This window comes from Nannospalax galili, unplaced genomic scaffold (genome assembly GCF_000622305.1).
Source record: "Nannospalax galili isolate Female #2095 unplaced genomic scaffold, S.galili_v1.0 scaffold923, whole genome shotgun sequence".
In the NCBI taxonomy this organism is placed as follows: Eukaryota; Metazoa; Chordata; class Mammalia; order Rodentia; family Spalacidae; genus Nannospalax; species Nannospalax galili.
Genome location: NW_008349753.1, coordinates 544,499 through 567,173, shown reverse-complemented (window position 1 = coordinate 567,173; position 22,675 = coordinate 544,499). Strand labels below are relative to the sequence as shown.

At 47.5% G+C, this 22,675-nt stretch overlaps 1 protein-coding gene across 2 annotated transcripts in view; it reads right to left on the bottom strand.

Moving 5' to 3' along the window:
• Window positions 1-372: 372 nt before the first annotated feature.
• The window catches only part of Gmpr (guanosine monophosphate reductase), a 45,583-nt gene continuing 23,280 nt past the window's right edge, over window positions 373-22,675 (bottom strand). Inside the window, exons 5-9 of one of the 2 annotated variants that reach the window (XM_017801662.2) lie at window positions 20,517-20,598; window positions 16,942-17,048; window positions 8,427-8,469; window positions 5,256-5,415; window positions 373-1,218 (exon numbers count right to left, since the gene is read on the bottom strand). In XM_017801662.2, the coding sequence (XP_017657151.1) occupies window positions 1,038-1,218; window positions 5,256-5,415; window positions 8,427-8,469; window positions 16,942-17,048; window positions 20,517-20,598 (573 nt within the window). In that variant the 3' untranslated portion in view covers window positions 373-1,037. The remainder of the gene's footprint in view (window positions 1,219-5,255; window positions 5,416-8,426; window positions 8,470-16,941; window positions 17,049-20,516; window positions 20,599-22,675) is intronic. The other variant, XM_008847055.3, reaches the window with a different exon arrangement.

The following is a 22,675-nucleotide window of genomic DNA, read 5'->3' as shown; positions in this document are numbered from 1 at the left end:
GCTTCAACAAGCTGCATAACAGAGTCCCTCTTACCAGCCAAGTCATAGCCACCTGACAAGAACTGTGTGGGCCCTCCTAGGAGGAATTAATTTCCACAGAGACTGGCTTAAATTCACATTTTAAGCCCTTTTAGGATGCAAAGAACTGGCTGGTTTTCAGCAACACTTCTTCACAGATAACTTTCATAGAACATCTGTGGGACTCTAAGATGGTCTGCGACCTCTTTGAGAGAAGCCAGTCTAGCTTGCTGAAGCATGAGGATGGTGAGTTCAAGGTCAGCAGAGGCATTACTTAAGCCATCTCAAAATACAAAAATGCAGAAAAGGGGGCAGCCTGACCAACCGAGACTGAGGAAGGAAGGAAAGGGGCTTGGGAGTAAAAACACACATACACATACCCAGGACAAGACTAGTTGGGTAGGTAGGAAGAAAGGACTTCACAGAAAGCACCAGAGCCATGGGAGCCAGGGCCCAATTCTCCATGTTCACCCACCCTGTCCAATGCTTGTGTTCTTTCCTGAAACAAAAGCTGCAGTGATAGATAGGGCATAAATTACTCAGGTTCTAGGTTGGTCTCACACGTACACCTCCCCAGCCCAGGTCCTTGTGCTAAAAGCTGAGGGCCACTCACCTGACGGGAAGACTTTCTAGTGATCCTATACAACTAGGCTCTTGAACACACAAACTCCAGCAGTAGTAGATCAAGATTATAGCATTATATTAAAAGTGAAACCATTGTGTTTAAAAAGAAAGAAGGAAGAAAAAGAAAGAGGGTACAAGGGTTGGTTTAAACAATGAGGCCCTAAGTTCTAGGTGCTGACCAATTGGCCCCATGAGCACCTGCTGCTGGGCCCCATGCAGGCACCTAGGACAAGCCCCAAGGCCTCCAGGTGCAGGAACAAGACAAAGGACTCAGCAGAGTGTCAGCAGTGGCTCAACCACACAGAACAGCCAGTCTGGTGGATACCCCAGAAGGGATCAGAGAAGTGTCAAATGAGGAGGCTTCTGCTTGGTCCAATGTCCCTGCATCCCCGAGGTTAACCAAACACCGTGTTGTGCTGCTGGGTCACCCGGATGAATGTCGCCCTCCGGCTGAGCTCTTTGAGCTTGGCAGCCCCCACGTAGGTACAGGTAGACCGCAGTCCCCCGAGGATATCCAGAATTGTGTTTTCTACATCTCCTTTGTAAGGCACTTCCACCGTCTTGCCTTCAGAGGCTCTGGGGAATAAAAGGGGGGGGGGCTGTTAATCCAGTTTGTTTATCCTTAAGAATTAGTGCTGTTTACAGGAGCCTGGGTGAGGGGTTATTTACAGGAGCATGGACAACTTACCAGTGGCTACACCACCTCTCCCAACAACCATCAACTGCCAACAGCTCCTGGGAAAGGGGGTGTCATGAGGCCCTCGCCATCCATGGTGGAATGCTGACAGGCCCATCTTGTGCAGGTCTTATGCAGGTAACCTCAGCTGCTGTGAGCATGAATGCAACAGCCATTCATGTCTACAAGACCACATTTCACACCATGCTGTGACTTTTTAGCAGTGTCTCCAAGCCCTGAAGTAGCCATTCCCCCACACTTACCAAGTCCCCAGCAGATCATAGGTGATGCACTCCTCCTACCCAACAGGTACCCTGCCCACTCAGCAAAGAGATGTCTTGGCCAGCAACATGCAGGGGAAATGGAGATCCCATAACTGCCAAGAGTTCCATGGTTCTTCTCCTCAGCAATGTGCCTCTACTCTGTTGGTTCCTGTTTAAGAACCAACTACCAAATGATCAAGAGCCTAATTCCTCCCTGAGGAAAACAGATGCTCTGGGTTGTCTCCTAACACCACCTCCTGTTGTAGCTCCTCCACTCATCCTCTTTACCAAATAGAAAAGGCACAGAGGTTCACCCTCCTAAGAACCACTTCCGTGGATGCTGCCTGTTCTCCAGGGGAGACACCATGGACAGCTCAGGTCTGCATTAGGTATGTGGAAAATTCTGCCTTGGAGGTAGTGACTGTATTTCTGTAGCCTGACCATCTTTGCCCTTTGTTGGCTTCCTCCAGCCCCCAGCTAACTTCCATATACTCATGTATCACCACACCTATTGCTCAGAGCAGGACAAAGCTGTGCAGAGTCCACAGAGCTTCGGACAGCATCTTTCACATTATCAGAGCAGGGCTTAGAAATTCATGTCTTGGAGCTGGAGAGATGGTTCAGCAGTTAAGCACCTGAGTGTAGCTCCCAGCACCCACAACAGGCAGCTCACAACTGCCTGTAACTCCAGCTCAAGGGGATGTGACACCCTCTTCTGGCCTCCACAGGCACCCACACTCATTTCATACACACAGAATTTTTAAGAATGTTTTTTAACTTTTTAAAAAAAATTTATTATTTTTATTTTATGTGTATGTGTGTAATGCCTGCATGCAGGTAAGTGCACTTGTGTCATGCAACGTCCACGGAGGTCAGAAGAGGCTGTCGGATCCCCTGGGACTGGAGTTATGGGTGCTGGGATTTGAACCTGGGTCTTCTGCAGGAACAACCAGTGTTCTTAACACTGCGCTATCTCGCCAACCCCAAGACTTTTTAAAAAAAAAGAAATTAAAGTCTGTCCTAACACAACTAACTTCTAACTGTCCTTTTGGAGCCTTTGCCACTGTTTTCAAAGCCAGCAGGGAGCAGCTTAATATCACAATCACATCTTCCTCCTGAAAATGGAGATGCAGTCTACATGTGCTTTATTTTTTAGCATTTTATTATTTTTATTTTATGTGTATGCATGTATTATCTGCATGTAGTTAAGTGCACCTGTGTCATGCAATGCCCGCAGAGGACAGAAGAGGCTGTCGGATTCCCTGGGACTGGAGTTAAGGACAGTTGTTAGCTGCCATGTGGGTGCTAGGATTCGAACCTGTGTCTTCTGCAAGAACAGCCAGTGTTCTTAACCGCTGAACCATCTCTCCAGTCCCTACATGTGCTTTTATATTACAGAAAGTGAGACCTGGGAAAATCCTAACAAGTACCCAAATTCTGGAACTTTCTGTGCCTCGTCTCATTACCTGGAAAAATAAATTCTTTTTGATGAGAAATTCATTGCCTAGATTTTGAAAAGGGTATAAATTTACAGGTTTTTTTTTGTTTGCTTTGCTTTTTGTTTGTTTAAATTTTTTATTTATTATTTTTATTTATTTATTTTTATTTATTTTTTTGGTCTTTTTGAAGCAGGGTCTCCCTGTAGCCCCAGCTGTCCTGGAACTTGCTATGTAAACCAGGGTGGCCTCAAACTCAGAGATCCACCTGCCTCTGCCTCCCAAGTGCTGGGCTTAAAGGTACACTCAGCCCAAACTTGTGTTCTTTTAAACATGGATGGCTCCCCTTGAGTGAACTCCTGCATCTTAAACCATCAGCTGATGAAGGGCTGCCTAGCAGCTGGCACAGAGCACAAGCTCAGGAAACCAGAGTCAATGTCACATCCAGGATGGTTCAGGTCTCAGAACCTGTAACCAGAAACAGCCAGACATGTGCCCGTATGTGTCAACAATGATTGCCATTTCATTCTCCTCGTAAGGTCCTCAGCCTTCCCAGATTCTTAGCCTTGCCTTGCCTCTTTGCTAAGGTGACATCACTTAGTGAGTTACCCACTGTTGGACCCCAAAGTCTGCTCATCTGTAATGCAAGGAATTGACAAGGAATAACCATGCACAGATTAAACAGGAAGTCAGAACAGGGAGAGAAGAGGACAATGAGGGAGGGGAAGAAAGAGAGAGAGAGAGAGAGAGAGAGAGAGAGAGAGAGGATACCACCTGTCATTCTTAAGATACTTATGGATGAAGGTCTTAATTCCTTCAGCAATTCTAAGAGATGAGCTGTAAGATCGAACTTGCTTACAGAGCTGAGTCTCAGCGTTTGTGACACCCCTACCCTGCTGACCTCCCACCCTACCCAATGGTTTCTCCCTTGTCTCCTGGCATCTGTAGCCTACTCTGACTTTCCCTATCCACTGCTTTTTTGGAGGACTCTCCACAACAGCTGAAGAAGAAAAATAATGTACTCCAGATCAGCACTCAGTGGCCTCTGAACCATGTGGCTCAATTTCCTTCAGGCTCAGAGCAGACTCTGCGTGGTCCTCAGAAGGTGACCATAGCTGCTGATTTAACAGTGGGCTTCTTGGTCAGAGGTCCAGGTGCCCTGGTAAGGAGGGCCTCTGAGGTAACCATAAGGAGTATGTTCCATTCCTCATTGAGGCAATCCCAGGCCTCTTGCCCACCCTGCCCCCCACCCCTACTCTAACACTGTTTATTGAGTTTTCTACCCAAAGACACAACTGAGAAGAATGACAACTGAAAAGTTAGCTCACCTCCGAATCTCAGTATCTCAGTGGAGTCCTGTGGTTTTTCCCTCTAGCTGACACTGGGCTTACATTATGCATGGTAATGCTATACCCTGCAGACAAGCTTCTGACTGTGGGACAAGTGACCAGACATAGAGGGTGTGAGTCAGGGAGGGCTGGCTTTCCACCCCATGTGGGGACAGAGCCTTCTAAGGGTGTGAAGCCTTCTGTCCCCTTTATACAGTCCGTCCTCAGAGCTGGTTCTGCTGAGCAGCAGTGGTAGCTCTGTGGAGCAGGGTGAGGTGCTGGGTCTGTGGGTCTGCTCTGTCATAGGGCTCTTAAGTACACATGTAGACACTCTGGAAGTGAAAGGGAAAAGGCTGGGCGACCTTAGGGGGCTGTGGATTTTAGGAGACTGTAACAGCAAACACGAGCACCAGTTCTGCAGCAGATGACAGCCAGCCAGCTGAAAACGCTACCTATGCCAACTGTCCAAGCCTAGAGGTAGGTGATTGGTTCTGTTAGTGACACAGCATCCTCTAGGAAAGGACTCACCACCTGCTTCCTCTGTAGAGGGAGAGCCATTCTTCATCTTTAATCTTGCAGACTGAATTCGTCTCAAACCAGAGATGGAAAGTTACAGGGGTTGCTCATTAAGCTCTCTTTTAGGACAAGGCAATATTCACATTCAGCCACAAGAGTCTGTGTGGTCCCGTCTAAGATACATACCTCTAGTCACACTTCTAACCAGGACCAAGATCCTTTTCCACACTTGTTTTTGGAGACCTTCAAACTAAATGCTAGCCAGATAAAAGTTGGTCCTCTGTACCAAGATGCCAGATATGTTTTCTAACTGCTTCCATCCAAAGCACCTTAATACACACAGAATGGTTGGCCTGAGCTGCAGATGGAACCTAAGCCTTTCTGGCAGCCATACCTGTACTCGGCGACACCTCCTGCGTGCTTCTTCATGGCTGTGTCGGAGCTCATGCCATAGAAAAGTTTCAACTTCTGCCCATTCCTCTCGATCACCTCTCCTGCACACTCAGTGTGGCCCGAGAACATGCCTCCCAGCATGACAAAGTCCGCACCTGCGCCTACATGCCAGTGAGGGAACAAAGGGATAGGGTGGACTCTGGAAAGAGGGGAGTCTTCCCCAACATACCCTCCTCCTCAGACTCAAGGCACAAGAAGGACTCAGCCTCCTTCTGAGTCAGGGAGGAGACAGCAGGGAGTCAGGGGCAAGGAGCAGGTAAAACACACATTGTGTCGAGTGTGTTAGTGACTGACCATGACACCTTCCAAACAAGTCTTCCTCTTTTAGGTCCATATAAGCAAGATGATTTCAACAGAATCTTAGAAAATACAATGTCCGATCTTATATATATACAATGACAGCCAAGGCTAAAGCTCGGTTGGTAGAGTGCTTGCCTAGCATGCAGAAGGCCCTGGGTTTGATCCCCAGCATTCCATAAACCAGGCATGGTTACTGTCCTGTAATCTCAGCACTTGGGAGGTAGAGGCAGGAGGTATCACAAGTTCAAGGTCATCCTTGGCTGCATAGTGAGTTTGAAGCCAACCTGAACTAGAGACCCTGACTCAAAATCCAAAAAGAAGAAAGTGATCCTTGTACTATTCTTGGGTGTCTGTAGACGGGCTCCTCATTAAATCATTAACTATCTAAGGTTTAGTTGTATCTCCTAAAAGTTCATGCATTGCAAACTTAACTCCTAATTTTCTAAGATAATGGAATCTGGAGCTGGGAACTCTGGTTAGCCAAGAGGGTTAGACACAGTCAAGATGGCCTCAGTGGCTTTGTAAGATATGACACCTGAACCAGCACACATGTTCTGTCACCAGGTGATGCCCTCCACCAGGTCCTCTCCAGGAACCAGGAAGGTACCAGCACCATGTTCCAGGGCTTCCCAGCCTTCTTAGCCATGAACCAAATCACTTTTATTCTTCTTATTCCTGTAAACTGCCCAGTTTCAGGTATTTTGTAATAGCAACAGAAAATGGACTAAGAAGTGAGACACTAACACTGCTTCCTCTCCTGAGTCTGAAGATTCCCATTTAGGACAGAAATAGAGTACAGCAGGGTAGTAAGTAATCAGAAGGAGCAGATCAAAACTCTCAGGAGGAGAAACTATAGAGGGTAAAAGTGGCCTCAGTGGTCTCTGATCCAGTCATTTCAACATTCACAAGAGAACCCTGGGGTATACAACTGAGTGGGTCCCTTCTACTGCTGTGCCTCTTAAAAAGGGATGCTCTGGGGCTGGAGAGATGGCTCAGCAGTTAAGAGCACTAACTGCTCTTGGAGAGGACCCGGGCTCAATTCCCAGCACCCACATGGTGGCTACGAATCGTCCTTAAGTCCAGTTCCAGGGGAACCCAACGCCCTCTTCTGACCTCCGTGGCATTGCACAACACGGGTGCACTCACATACATGCAGGCAATACACTCATACACATAAAATAAAAATAATAAATAAAAATATATTTTTTAAAAAGGGGGATTGCTCTGTGTGGCCAGCCCTTATGAGCAAGGTACAACAGAATGCCCAGACCGTCCCACCTGGACTCCCAGACGCCAGTGCTGGCTTCATGCCCTCCTGCCATGATTTTAAGGGAAAAGAGCCAGACTTCCAGACGACCACAACCCCAGGACGTCTGCAGCAGGAAAGCAGATGTGTTAAGGATAAAGCTTGAAGAGGCTCACAAGTAACTTTCTTCCCTGAACACTCAAATAGTTTCCCAGCAGGCTTTTCCTGGCAAAGTCCCTCTCCACCCTGACACAGGCAGACAGCCGGAGGGGAGAGCTAAGCTGAGGATGAGTCCCAAGCTCAGAGGTGTGATCTACAGGGCATGTTCTGAAGCACCAGCTGCTTTTAAGTGTCTTCAATTCTTGCTTCGTGCAGAGGGTCTGAGGGAGGTAATTAAGAAGCTCAAGACGCAGCACCCATCCACACTAAGTAGATTCTGCTCAAAAAAAACAGCAAGAATGTCCATGGCTGATGTTTAAGGATAAGTCTGAGGCTATGGATCACAGGACTGGGGTTCTCCTGCCTTTAACTGTAGGACAATATACTTGTCATTCATTCTGGGGCCTCAGTCCTCTCCACCCTAAGACAGGCAAGCTGGAACAGATCAAGGACTTACATGGTCCCTTCCACAACTGGCCTAGGGTCACATCCCTTCTTATGATATACCCTGGGTTGCTATGAAACCCTGCCACAAAGAACACTGTCCACATCTGCCTCTGTCACTGTCAGAGTTTTTATTTTAAAAGCAGAGCAGGGGTGGCAGGATATCTCAGCGGGTAAAGGCACTTGCTGCCAAGCCTAACCACCTGAGCTTGACTCCTGTAAGATGCCTTCTGGCTTCCACAAGCACTCGACGTGATACACATACCCCCATATATATAAATAAATAAATGTAATTTTAAAGTTAAAAAGGAGAATGGAATCCCTAAGACAAAGTTTCCTGCCACTAAAACAGTTTGGAGCCGATCAGCTGTTAGGACTTCTAAGCAGTTTGGAAGGTGAGCAGCCGGCACAGGGCTCAGCAGCTGCTTTACTGCCCCGCCCCTTTTGCTAAGATGTGTCTACACAGAGCAAATACCAGAACCCCAGGGGCCGTGCAGCTCAAGCCCTGCTGAGTTACTGTGGACACTGCTTCCCCCTAGTGGGAAGCGGGCTCTTCAGTCTCCATGCAGGATCAGAAGGGGACTCAGTCAGGGGCATTCTCCACATGGGGCAAAGGCAGCCTCTTAGTCTGTACACATCAGAGCCTTTATTGTTCAAGGCCACAGGTGCCCAGAGCCTTCTCTTGCCCAACGAAAACATCACATTGTTACTTAACCCCTCTCCAAGCCAGCATTGCATCACCCCAGATCCACCTCCTGGAGCCTAGCTTGCTCAGCCATAGACCCGAACCAAACCAGAGCCAGAATTTTGTTAGATGAGAATGAAATCCAACAAGCCCAGAACCCCCTCAGGGCTCCCCCTCCCCTTGGCTCTCCCTGAGTTGCTCAGAGCCCCGCCCCTTCCCTGTTTGCCTCTCTCTCCCTCTCTCTCCCTGTCTCTGGCAGGGCTGTTCCTAGTACTTACCAAAGGCTTTGGCGACATCTCCTGGACATGTGCAGCCTCCATCCTTCAAAAGAAGAGAGAAAGGAGAGAAGGCATCAGCAAGTGGGAGTGGGCCAGGCCATCCCTCAACAGTGTGGATGTGAACACCAGGAATTACCTCTCACCACCAGCCAAGTGCCTGGCCCCACAGCCTGCAGGCTGCTTTCTGGCCCTCTGATTTACTAATCTTGGCATCATGCCTTCCATTCCTCAAACAAGCCTCACCCTCTCTCCTCTGAGGGTCAGAGACTGCCACCCCTGCCTACCCACCCTGGGGGCTCAGATGCCTCTGGGAGGAGGCAACAAGTATGACTGCTTGGCCACTGCCCTCTGCCAAGCACATTATGTAACACGCCCAGCCACTCCACAGCCTCTGCTCCTTCCTGCTCAGAAACCACCCCTCCCTCCCTGCCTGCCTGGCGAGAGGTGAGATTTATTTAGTAGGAGCACTGGATTATTTTAAGAGCTGAGAAAGGACATGAAGTCAGCTCCTTTATCTTCTCAGCCACTGTGTCTCCCATTCTTAATGTCCTTATAAAAGCAAGCGTACACTGAGGCGGGAGAGATGGCTCAGGTTAAGAGCACTTGCTGCTCATGCAGAGATGGCACTCAGGTTCCCAGCACCCTCATGGCAGTTCACAACTGCCTGTAACTCCAGTTCCAGGGGTTCTGACACCCTCTCCTTGACTCTGAGGGCACCAGGCACACACGTGGTACACATATATACCTGTAGGCAAAACACTCATCACATAAAAATAAATGTTTTTTTAAAAAGCAAGTACCGATTCCCAGCATCCACTCTGCTCATACTGTGCAGGCTGCTCCCATGGTAATGAAGCAGGCTGTGACCTAAGGCTGCAGCAACTCAGTTCAAAGTTTCTAGGATGCAGTACTTGGGTGAATTTTTAAATAAGCACAAGACTCCAAATGCCCAGGCTGTTACCTACTATTTCTGGTGGGGCCCAGATGACCTTGAAGGAGGAAGAGGAGAGTGAGAGTGTTCTAGAGTGGCAGCTGAACTCCCGGGAACAGCCATGGAAGCAAAAGGGAAGAAGAGATGGGAACAGCTGAGACAAAGTTCAGCGTGTGCCCAAGAGAAACACCAAAGCCTTGGAAGGACAAGCCCGACCCCAGAAAGGGGGACCTAACTGGAGGGGCTGGACATCGGATAAAAGGCAGAGAACATGGGCTATCTGTGGGCTAACCTGGGTGATGGTTTGCAGGATACAGACCACACATCTGAGTTGTAAGGAACCTGTGGAAAAGTACTGTGAACCACTTCAAAAAGAGCATCTCACCCTGACGGCACAGGCCCCTGTGGTTCCAAACTCTCTTTTACTAGAGACAGGTTCTTACAATGTAGCTCAAGCTGCTCACGAACTATGATCCTCCTGCCTCAGCTTCCCAAGTGCTGGGATTATAGGTGTGCCCCACCACCCCTTGTTTGACCCTCTCTCAACTCTTATCATTTTGTTCAGCCTGACATTCTAGGGACTAGGATTCAATTCTCACTATTTAGCTGGTCTTGCAAGTGCACACTTGTAACCCTAGTACTAAAGTGGGGGCAGGAGGCTCAGGAGTTCAAAGCCAGCCTGAGCTACAGGAAATGCTGTCTCATAAACAAGTAAACAAACAATAAATTAAAAAACAAATTCTGTTGTTTACTTGCTCGTAGCTCTGATGAGGGCAGTGGCGGGTGTTGAAGACTTGTTCTTTCTTTTTACAAACATTTTTCTGAATGTAATTATTTGCTCAGTCAAGTGTATTGTTCCTGTGTGGCTCCCTGACCTCCAGGGGGCTATGTGCCCTGAAGCCTTGACTACTCAAGAGGTAAGTTCTCCTGACAAAGTAACTGGGCAATGCCTTCAGTGTGAAGAAGAAACAGTCTGTGGCTCTACATACCTTGTGACTGCTTCCAAGCTCCAACATGCTTGTTTCTTTCCCCTTCCAAAGGTACAAATTCCATATGCCCCTGCTTGCTCCATTAATTTTCCAATGCATTAACTTTGTCAAAACCAGCCCTAGGGGCCGAGCAGATGGCTCACCAGTGAAAGCATTAGCCACACAAATCTGATGACCCAACTGAGAGCCCCAAAACCCATGTAAAAGCAGGGCATTGTTGGCACACACCTGCAATTCCGGCACTTCTGGAATTGTGAGGTGGAGGCAGGAGGCTGGCTGGATGCTCAAAGACCAGCTAGCCTGGAGTTCACAGTACAGTGAAAAAAATGAGAGACACCCTGCTTCAATGTGGTCAAAGGAGAGAACTGAGTCCCAGAGGTTGTCCTCTGACCTCCACAAGTGTGCCAGGGAAGGTTCACACTGGCACAGATACCTACACACTAATTAACTGATCATTTAGTTCTACACACAAGATTTAAACCATAACCTCTTAAATTCATGCTCCCATCATGGTCCCATACAATATGACTTCTAAATGCTTTTGCTCATGAATACCTTGGGGTTATGCTAAGGTATATTCCTTGGGATTGTAATCAGTGACACAGCCTGACTCAGAAGCCCTGTGTTACTGGGACCTTAAGAAAATGAGCCACTTCCCAAGCTAACCCAAAGTCCACAGCTAAATGGCTGCATGACATCACAGAGAATATTTGTAGTCAGTGTTATCTGCTCACAGGTTGCTGGTGTGTGTACTTAGGACATGGATGATGCAGACCCAACAGGCCAGACTGCACATTGGACTGAGCACAATGCAACTTTACATGACGTCCCAAGAGGATATTGTCGGCACCTTTTCCTGTTTATAGGTAATTTTCAAGCACTGTCATGTTCTCAGGAAGCAGAACTGTGTGGGACATTTTCTTGCCATCTAAGACAGAGACAGTTGGTTTCTGGAAGGTTGTAAAATGAAACAAAACAAAAATGTGTTTTGTCCTGAGCAAATACACAAGGAGTAACTGACAGGAATTGCTCGCCTTGTTTTTCAAGATAGTGGTATATTTAAGGGCAAAAAGCATCATGGGACGTGAGTGATTTGGGTTTGTGAATTTTCAGTGTGTTTCTGCTTAAAAACTACTTCCTGAGGGGCTGGGGTGATGGCTCAGCTGGTAATGCATTTGCCTTACAAGTGTGAAGACCCGAGTTTGAATCCCCAAAGCCCATGTGAAAAGCAGGGTACAGTAGCACCTGTAATTCCAGCATTGCCATGATGAGACAAGAGGTGCAAACATGAGGGTCCCTGAAATATGAGGGTCCCTGAAGGTTCCTGTGCCAGTTCCTGGGCCAATGAGAAACCCTGTTTCAAATAAGAGGTGGAAGGCACCTGAGGACTAATATCTATGATTGTTCTCTGACCTACACACACACACACACACACACACACACACACACACAATAGCTCAGGCCTCTGAAATAGAGGAGTGTGAGCACCAACATGATATAGGGAAAGAAAAGAACTCAAATCAAGTGCCTGCCCCAAGCCATGAATTCCAATCAAGTGCCTACTGCAAACCAAGCACTACTATGATCTTGAGTCATTTCTTTATTCAAACACTAGACTCTAAGGTTGGTATTTGGTGACTGAGTGAAAAAATGAGTGTGAGAAAATCTGAGTGGTTTTCCTAAGGCCACACAGCTATAACAATGGAAAACTGAGATCAGAATCAGTGGCTCTCCTATGACAGTATTCCTGATAATGCTAATTTTCTTCTTTACAAGTATTTGCATTTTTAGATTTTTCCAAGGTAAGCATTATTTTGTTGGGAATGTCAAACCTCCAAAATTAAGCTACTTAATGAATTGGATTAGGTCTTTCTAAACAGTGACATGACTAGACAAAAATCAACTATCATACCTTAAACTTTGCCTAGGGTGGAAGTATCCTGAATGAATTTGTGTTCTCTATCTCTCTCTAAGCCTGTGTAGGCCACAATAGATAGAAAACTACAGAAACCTGGTCTGCTGGTTCCAAGCACCTGCTGAACAGACCCCATCATCCCACGGGGCTTCCTCCTGAACCTCAGCTGCACAGATGTGCTAATTCAGTAATGACAGTATGAAGAGTCAGCTGGAAGGGAATTTGACAACATGCCAGGATCCCAAACATCTGATGGGTTTCCTGCAGACTTGGTTTTACGGAAAAGAGGCAGCAACTGCTTGAGAAACTCCTTCAGAGAGTGACAGTGGGGGCCACAGCTACTTTGAATCTGGAGATTGGTAGCTGGTTGGAAGCACAGAGCTGAAATGCAAGCACCAAATCTTCAGGTGCTCTGAACTCCATTTGGTCTTCTAGCTACAAACTGAGTTCCTCGCCCCATGTAGGAAATTTCCTACTACTGATGGGAAAATAAGACTCTTGAAGTACACAGCTAGACTCGTAAGTGCAGCCAACACTGCAGGCCTGGGTTGTCACTGTCACTGAGACAAGTTACCTGCAGGTAACTTGCTCTCTGAGCACCATGTGGGAACTGGCTCTGGAACCAGGCAATGAGGCTCAGGCTCATCTGCAGAAGGCAGGGATTCGCAAGCTCAGGGGCAGGTAGGAATAACCTAGAGGGACAGTTAAAACAGACTTCCTTGGCTTCAGACTTTCTGATTCATCTGGTCAGGTCTGGGGTGGGGCCCACAAATTTCTAACAAGTCTCAGCTGTCACTACATTGCTAGTTCGGCCATCACACTTGAGACAGAATGACTGAGTTAATCCACATGAGATGGTACTGTGCACAGATGCCAAGGTGACTACTCTTTAGTCACCCAAGAGGCACGCAGAGCCTCCATCACAATCTTTGGTCAAGAAGCTTTATAAATGAAGCTTGAAGTTTTAGACAGCAGATGGTATCTCTGAATAAGCTCACAGTAGGACCGTACCGGCATGACCTCCATTCCACTGCCTATGGTAGCCACTCAAGCAATATGTGTGATGCAAGGTTGAGATTTAAGATGCTTGGCAGTGACCACCACCAGAACAGAGAATATGACTAATCACACCTGAGGCTTTGGGGCAGTCATGAAACTCTGTCCTCCAGATATGACATGGCCACTGCCATTCAAAAATCAGCAGTCCGATGATCTGTATGTAAGACCCTCAGAAGTTCCTAGGAGGAAGAGGTGGAAAGCATCGTGAGACCATCCCCCACAATTCCAGCCACTCACATCCTCCTGCCCAAGCTGTATGTGATCTTGGGGTTGTCAGAGCACATAGGATGTTGACTAGGGTCAGGACTCAGTTATACAGTTTGATGAAGTGGGCACCCATGATGGGTAGCACTTTTCAGCTGATGCAGCTGCTTTTGAGATACCCATGCTCCTGCAAGTAACCCCTCACCCACACACTTGTAAGTAAGTCCAGTAATCACCAGTTCATCAAGCTGGACTTGGGTGGAACAGTTTCTTCGGTCTCACACTGGTGCCTAATATGGGGTGAATAGATGTTTGTTCCCATCATCCCAGAAAAGTCACACAACAGGGCCAAACTCTGAAGACTGAAATCACTAGGGTATAGTCCAGGAATGTCTACATATAAACACAAGCTTTTCTGGATTCTTTCGCAGTCAGCTCCTGCAAAGGCAACAGGGATTTTAAGAGCCACTGGAAGACTGTGCCTGGTATTCCTGGGTGGCTTGAGGCGGGGGGCAGATATGCAAATGCAGATTCCCAGTTCTGTCAGCCTTCTATATGCTGCCTTCAGAACATGTGTGTTAATTCCTTCAGTGGCCAAAAACTAAGAGTACTCACTGAGTGGGGTGGGGAATCTGGGAACTGCCGTTAAACTTTAGCCATTTATTCCAACGTGTAGCACACAGTCAATGCTCAATAAATATTTGCTGCATGAGTGGGTGAGCAGATGACTACTGAATGAAGAAACAGAAGGAGCACAGGCCATCTGTGCTACAAGCTAACACCTGGATCCTAGCTCTGGGAGCACAGGCCAACGGCAGGATGAGTCAACACCTGGATCCTAGCTCTGGGAGCACAGGCCAGCTGCAGTGTAAGTCGGCCTAACTCAGGTTCTTGTATGGAGTCACATGGCATGAAGCCAAGCCTGCAGGGCTAAAATGCTGTGGAAAGGCTCAGATGAGGGGCCCAGCCCGTGGAGGTTACAAAACCATAAGATCAGCTGAGAACGAGACCTCAACAAGCTGCAGTGGTAAGCCAAAGCCAAAAAGGCACCATTCCACTGGGAGAGTGGCATAACTTCTTATATCTGGGTTCTAGAAAACTTGCCAGTGAGTCCATACGGACACATGGTCTCACAATTGCATAAGTGAAATGACCTGAAAGTTTGATATATTAAGTCAACACTGTTGCAGAAACACAGTATACCACTCCAAATGTATGCAACGTGTGGTACACATGTATATACACTGCTATATAAATGCATACATACAGACAGATGATAGGATGGATGGATGGATGGATAGATGGATGGATGGAGAGATGGATGGATAGACTGACAGGTGATAAGATGGATGGGTGGACAGATAGGATAGATGGATAGATAGACAGATGGGCAGACAGATGATGGATTGGATTGGATTGATGGATGAATGGATGAATAGACAGATGACAGATGATGGATAAGATGAATGGATGAATGGATAGATGGATGAACTGACAAACAGATAAGATAGATGGATGGGTGGAGAGATGATAAGATGGACAGATGATAGATGGATAGATGATGGATGGATGGATGGACAGAAAGACATATAGTATAGATGCCTAGATGGACTGGATTCACAGATGATGGGTAGATGGATAGATGAATAGAAGATGGGTCAATGGTAAGCAGATAGACAGGTAGATAAACAGACAGATAGCCTACCTTACAAGGTAACTATGAATTGTGGTTTCCACAGGGGTCCTGAAACCAATCACTAGAAAATACCAAAGGACAACTGAGTATATCCATCCATCCATCCCAGCTACACAAGCAGGAGCCCTAGTTCTCTCTGCCACAGTCCGGCACATCTAACATCTGTTCCCATCCTCAGCAGCTCAGCTCGTGTACTCAGAGTAACTATTGGCAGTGGTCTACATGGTGTTCCCATGCATGGGGTGAAGTCAGTGCACAGATGAGAAGAGGGCAGAGTCACCTTGGCCAGCATTTACTCTCTCAATCCTTCATAACACCTGCTGGCTCATAACCATGGCATCATCCTTCCAGGAGCTTCTGTGCCAACACTGGGTGCTTTGCTCACTGCCTTCATTCTGGTAACTGCTCCTACCCTGCCCGCACCACTTACAGGTGAGCCACTGGCGGGACCTGACACTGAAGTTCATATCCACCTGCTGGAATCCTCAAGTCTCCCAGCACTGGATGCCTATTCCTGCTGCATGCTCCCCTCTGACCCAAGGTCTGTAGGTCTGGCCAGTTCTATGCAGACTCTTCTGAGCACCCCTACTCATGTATTTTCTTGCTTTTTAGCCAGTCCCAAGTTCCCAAGACCTCCAGACTCTTAGCTTCCAGGTCTTGAACCCATGAACCTAGTGACTTATGACTTTCTTCCTTGATGCCCAACAAGTACCTTAAAACCAACACAAGCCCAGAAATCAAAGTGAACCCCATATGGATCCCCAGCCTTCTTCCTATTCTTATGTACTAGTGGGGACGGGGGGCGGCTCTTCCCCCTTTGCTAGTCCCCCAAACACCAACTCCATTGCTAAGGCTTGCTTAAGTCTGTTTTCTACACATCTGTTGGCTCTGAAGCCTAGCTGTCTATCACTGTCACCTCCCATCAGTCACACCTTCCTAGCTGGTCTGCCTTCTCAGCCTGTCCCTTCCCAGTCCATCCCAAAGCAGCCAGTTTAATTATTTCTGAAAGACAATCACCTCACTGAACACTCTCCTGCTTCAACACCATTTTTTAAAATTTTATTTTTATGTATATGTGTGTATTGCTTTCATGTATGTAAGTGTACCTGTGTCATGCAGTGCCCACAGAGGTCTGAAGAGGACATTGGATTCCTCTGGAACTTGGGTTAAGGAAAGTTGTTAGCTGCCATGGGATGCTGGGACTTGAGCCTGGGGCTTCTGCAAGAGCAGCCAGTGCTCTTAACTGCTGAGCCATCTATTCAGGCCTGCTTCAACATCTTCAATTGCTGCCTGATGCTTTTAGGAGAAAGCTCCAATTCTTCAAGTATTCCTCATGATTATCCACACTTGTCCTGTAAGTCATCTGTGACTTACTCTCCTGGCTCCTCCCAGTTCTCCACTCCAACACAGTGGCCAACAGATTTTTCAGATATCTCTCTCTATTGCTTTCCCAGTGGTCTTCAATTCCTATCTATCTCTTCATCCAGAAAATTCACCACACCTCTTTATCACTTCACAAAATGTTTCCTGACTCCTGAATCAGAGATATAAGGACCTGCATCCACTTCTCCCAAATTCATGCTGACGTCTGAATCCTAGTGCCTCTAGATTGAGAGCTTATTTGGAAATAGAGTCACTGCAGGCAGCAGGCCCCCTCAGGGCCAGTGCACAGATCTCCCCAGAGTCAGTCCCCAAAGGCGCCCTGCCCTGCAGATACTCACGGAGATGATGTGTCCCTTGAGGCCATGGGCAGAGTCTGCGCACTCAATCACAGCACTCAGCTGGGGGTAGCCCACCCCTGTCTTGGTGCGGGTCGTGCACACGGAACCTGTGCAGGGGGAGAGGTGATCCAGAGAGGGTTGTGTGTGAGCACAACATGACATAAAATGGGGCCCTTTCACTTCACACAGTCCTGCCCCAGTGACAGGGCAACTTTTCCATAACAGTGGACACACGCTTGGGGGCAGGGGGCTGACCTGCCAGGGCCATGTTATCACCATACACCACCACATCACTGGCCATAATGAGCCCGCAAGTCCTCATCACTGCCATTGGCTGATGTTAGACACTGTCCCTCTACCGCCACCATAACCTTCACCACCCCTCCCCAGTGTGACAGCTACTCCACTGCAATGCCAGAGCACAGGTCTCAGTCCTCTCTCCAGACCCCAAACCTCTTTTTTACGCTCAGCCTCATTCCCAGACCCCAGCTGCCTCCCCAGACCCCAGTCTCCTCCCCAGACTCTAGCCTCCTCCCCAGGCCCCAGCCTCTTCCTCAGACCCCAGGCTTCTCTCTAGGGCCCAGCCTCCTCCCCAGGTCCTGCCTCCCCTTCAAGACCCACCTCCTCTAAAAACTTAAGCTCCCTTCCTTCCTTCACCCGTCACTCATCCACACATGCACACTGTTAGATTATTGGAGAATAGAAAAGAGTTTAAAGTTTAGAAATAATAGTCAGAGCCAGACCTGCAACGGGCAAGGAATATGCTCCCTAAATTCATTCAGGAAGCCAGCAAAGGGCTGACAGCTCTTCTCGAGGCATGATTATCTGTGCTCTGAGCCAGGAGCAGTGTGGTCTCATATAGGAACTCTGCTACACACAGCTACAAGAGTTAATTCCGTGCCAGGGTCTGGTGCCCTTGAGGGTCTCTTCTCAGACAGGTGGGTGAGTTATCTATAGCACTAAAGGAGACAGGTGGGTTCTATAAACAGTCTCTCTTAGTCCAAGGAGTGAAGAGTTGATAAGACTTGAGCAAGGCCAGGATTGAGCAAGGCCAGGCTGCCAATTTAGGGCCAGTTAAGACACTTTAACAGATTTATGGCTTTCCCTAATGAGGCTTGTGGCTCTTCTGCAATTCCCACATTCTATCACGCACTCCATGTCAGGCACCATGTGGAATCCTCCCCCAACTTTCCAGCTTCCTTACCTTCAACTTCTGTCAAATTACTAACCTCTCCATACCCCACTGCCCAACTGGAAAACAGAAAAACAAACCACTATCTAGTAGGGTTGTATGAATTGGCATGAGGGAGAGGATGACTTGGCCTGGGGCCTGGCACATAGAAGTCCTCGGGATGAAGGAGCCAACACAACCATATTCCCTTACACTTATTCAACCCTGGCCCCAGCTTGCCCCAGCTGCTATCTTTCCTGATTTCAGGTTCACTTCCCACACAGTCTCTTCTGCCCAAGTTCCCCACTCAGCCTAGACCCTTCCGTCAGCTTGCAGTTCAGCAGTCATACCAACACAAGTTTCCCTTGCTCTTTCCTTTCCCAGTGTCAAGCCCAGTCCTGGCTGTGTTATCTCAGTTAGGCCCAGGGGAATGCAGGCTTCCTGATCTGATCTTCCCTATTCCCCTTCCAATCTCATCTCATGCCCAAGAAAATGAGTACTCACCTCCCTGGGCTTCCCAAATCAGCTAGAGCAAGCTCCACCTGCAGCCTTCCTCTCTCACCCGCTCATCTCTCCCTGCTGTTCACCACTGACTTTTCAGTCCCATGACCCAGCAAGTATCTTCCCACTTTGGAGAGTCTCTGTATGCAGTGGCGTGTCCCCCACCCCCACCCCGCCTGCTCCTCTCCCTTTCTCTCTCGAACACCCTCATCCAGCCAGCCCTTTCGCCTTTCTCATTCGTGTCCCCCACCCCCACCCCGCCTGCTCCTCTCCCTTTCTCTCTCGAACACACCACCACTTACCAACACCCTCATCCAGCCAGCCCTTTTGCCTTTCTCATATTTCAAACTTCATCTTAAATGTCTCTGCTCTAGAGATTGTGCATCACTGTCTTTCAAGAAGCCCACTTCAATAACGACTCGTGTAGGAGCACTGAGGACTGTGCTCCCTGCTGGATGCTGAGCTCTGCAGATTTCACTCCCATCTACCCCGCACTGAAAAAAGCCTTGTGTGCTAGAAATAGCACTAAAGAATGCAGGGGTTTAAGAATGGGTGAGTCACCCATCGCCCCTTCGCTGCCACTCACATGCCTCCTGCTTGTCTGGTGGAAGTCTCTTGTGAGGAGCAGACCAGGTACTGCCTCTCTGGCTTGGAATGTTACCTGCCTCAGTGGGCGACAATAAGGAAAGCCGAGAGAGAGCGGAGTTCAGAGTCTCCCTGTGTTAACCACTTGGGTGTTTTATGAAAGGCAGGACCATTCTTCAGTGTGCACACTTGCACATCCTCCTCTCACGAGGCTGGTAACCCTGCTAAGTCACAGCACAGTGGGGTCCTCTGGCAGCACTTGCCCACACAGCCTCACGTGGGCTTCCTGTCTGCTTCCTTTGGGGATACCACCTTTTAGGTGGGAGGTATTTTAACAAACCTGTTGTTTGTTAGTCCCAGCTAATTTTGAATTGTCTGTCTTCTTTCTTTCCTCGTCTTCAAAGACATTCTGGCTAATAATGGATGTTCAGGGAAGAATTTTATCCTTTTTTAATATTTTATTTATCATTTTTATTTTACATGTATGACTGTATTGCCTGGGTGTATGTAAGTGCACCCGTGTCATGCAATGCCCATGGAGGCCAGAGGAAGGTGTCAGATCCCCTGGAACTGGAGTTACGGGTGGTTGTTAGCCACCATGTGGGTGCTGGGGATGGAATCTGATCTTCCGTAAAAGCAGCCAGTGCTCTTAACCACTGAGCCATCTCTCCAACCCCAGGGCAGAATAGATTTTAAAACATGGAAGTGAATTCACACCCAAGTAGGGCATAAGCGGAAGGCAAATGTCAGCCAGTCCCAACGGAAAAAAAAAAAAAAAGCAACACCCAGGTTAAAGATATAAAGGTGTCACACACCTTTAGTCCCAGCACTCAGGAGGCAGAGGCAGGTGTATCTCTGCGAGTTCAAGGCCAGCCTGGTCTACATAGTGAGTTTCAGGCCAGCTGGGGCCACAGGGAGACCCTGTCTCAAAAAGATGGAAAAAAAGATAAAGGCTCACCTGATGCTCCCGTTTAAGAGGCCAGTGGGTGGTCCTAATGCCTGACAAGAAGATTCTTGCTCATTAACTATCCTCATGAATTCTCTGCCCCTTACCTCCCACTTCAGGGTATATGGCTCGCCAGTGAACTGTGCAGTCTGTTCCACACTAACATTTTGAAACAGGGCCTCGTATCTCAACCACATGCCTAGGGACATCACTGTCATCTCTGAGGCTTCATGGGGAAGTACAGCGATCTTCCAGAACAAATGTGTCTTGACCCCCTCAGTGAGGCCTTCATGGTTGTCACCTCCAGGAACCTCAAGCCCTGAGGCCCCTCATCCCTGAAGACAGCCCAGCTGTCATTCCAACAGGTCTCACCTGGTCCAACTCCCACTTTGATTATGTCTGCTCCAGAAAGAATGAGCTCTTCCACCATCTCCCCGGTTACCACGTTCCCTGCCTAAAACAAGAACACAGCTCTCAATTATTGTGAACAACTCTGGTGGGTACAAGGATAAATGGGGAGCTCCATTCCCCACCCCAAGGGTATGTATGACTTGAAGCCATCAGGGTTGCAGAAGACAAAAAGAAAACACAGGACCCAATTCCAAAGCCAATTAAAGTCTGAGATTGGTGAGTCGAGCCAAATCATTGCCCTGGCTTCTTCTGCTACTGAATTTGGACACAGAAGTCTGATACCAGGAGACCCTTTGGGGGGAAGCCATGTGAAGGAGCTGATGACATGAGATGGTACAGAATTTTATAATTGTAAGAAATCTGAGTGTTTAGGTTAGGGCTTATTGAACATCCCAATGGTCGGATTAAAAAATAGTTTTCCAGAGATCCCAACTCTACAAGCCACAAAACACACTCAGCTGATGAAACCCTTAGGGTTGGTCATAAACTACTTCATCATCTATGAAGCCCCAGGGAATCGCTATAGAACTGACCATCACAAGCTGAAAACATGCCCGAACGTCTGGCCATAGGGCTGGGGTTCCCACTTCAATATGTAAGGGCAGGCAGGCCCCAAAGGACCATATGCCACTGGCACATACCCCATCTACAGAACTCAGCTTCGTTCCTAAGAATAGACAGGCAAGCCAGGAAGTGGCAGAATCTATCAACCGCAAGGATGCATCTGGGTTGGAAATAGTACAAGCTCTTTCACTGCAGGAGTTTGAGAGAGCAAAAATAGCCCTTTTATTACAACCCACTGCCCTGTGGATTCTTCAGCTGGTACCCAGGATACTTGGCAAGATGCCCTAACTGGGTTTTCACAACCGTGCAAAGTCGTATTTCACAAAATGCATCTATACTCGCTTTACTCCCATCGAAACCCAAGAATCCTTTTGCCGAATTGATTCCCGGAGGGAAATTTTCTTTTTCAATCCTTAGACAAAGAGACTTGCACTTCATAGAAAAGGTTGTCGGGAAAAGGTGACGAGGCTGGTTCAAAGCTGCTTGAACAGAAGCCTCAGCTGACAGCAGATACTGACAAATGTCTCAGGAGGGCTAGAGTTGGGTTAGAAAGTTAAAGTCATTTCCCTGTAAATTCAGAAGAAGACCTTGAATACTTGGAGTAACGTTAAAGAAAGAAATATCTATATAAAATGAAGTGCATACAAGTAAACACACACTCATATAACCAACAAGTAACCCACTAGAGACGAGTGTGTGATTATGACAAAGTAGCTTTAACATCACAAGAACTCATGAAATCTGTAGGAAAAATACAATAAAACAAAGAAGATAGGGTAACAAAAACAGCGCATGTACTGTACTCCAATAATAATCAAAACAGCACATCAATGTGGTCTCCTTTTTTACTTGTTAGTGGTTATAAATATTAAATACTTAAAAATGAGATAAGCTCTCTCTGTTGGTAGAATGTCTTTTTGTTTTGTTGAACTCATGATGTAGACCAGGTTGACCTTGGAGAGATCTACCTGCCTCTGCCTCTCAAGTATTGGGACTAAGGATGTGAGTCACCACGTGGGGGTAGAATGTCTTTTTTAATATATTTTTCCTGGGAAGAAATTTGTTCACATAGAAGAAAAATGCAAAACTGTGAACATCCTTTGATCTATGAATTCTAATACTCTCAACAAAAGCATCATAATAAACATGGACAAAGATTTAGCTACAAAGATGTGCCATTCTCAATAGTGAAAAGTGCTAATGTATTTCCCCAAACAGAAATGGTTCTGTTAAAAAACATAAAGACCCAATTCAGGGAAAAGAAATCACCAAATCAGAAATGAAAACAAGACAGTCAGGCTTTGGTGACATCCTCAGTCTGCATAGGTGGTCCCTGGCCATGGCAATGAGTTGGTGGGGTAGAGAGGAGCTGGTCTGGGTGGTTAAATGAGGCTGCTTTATCTCATAAAAAGCACCTTGTATGGGGAGTAAGAGTGTGACAGTCCACAGAAGCATAGAAACAGGACCCACTGTGTCACTAGGTGGGTCATGCACGTTCACTTCCTGGACAGCCACAGCAGAACACAAGCTGTGTGCCTTTGTCTAAGGCACTGGAG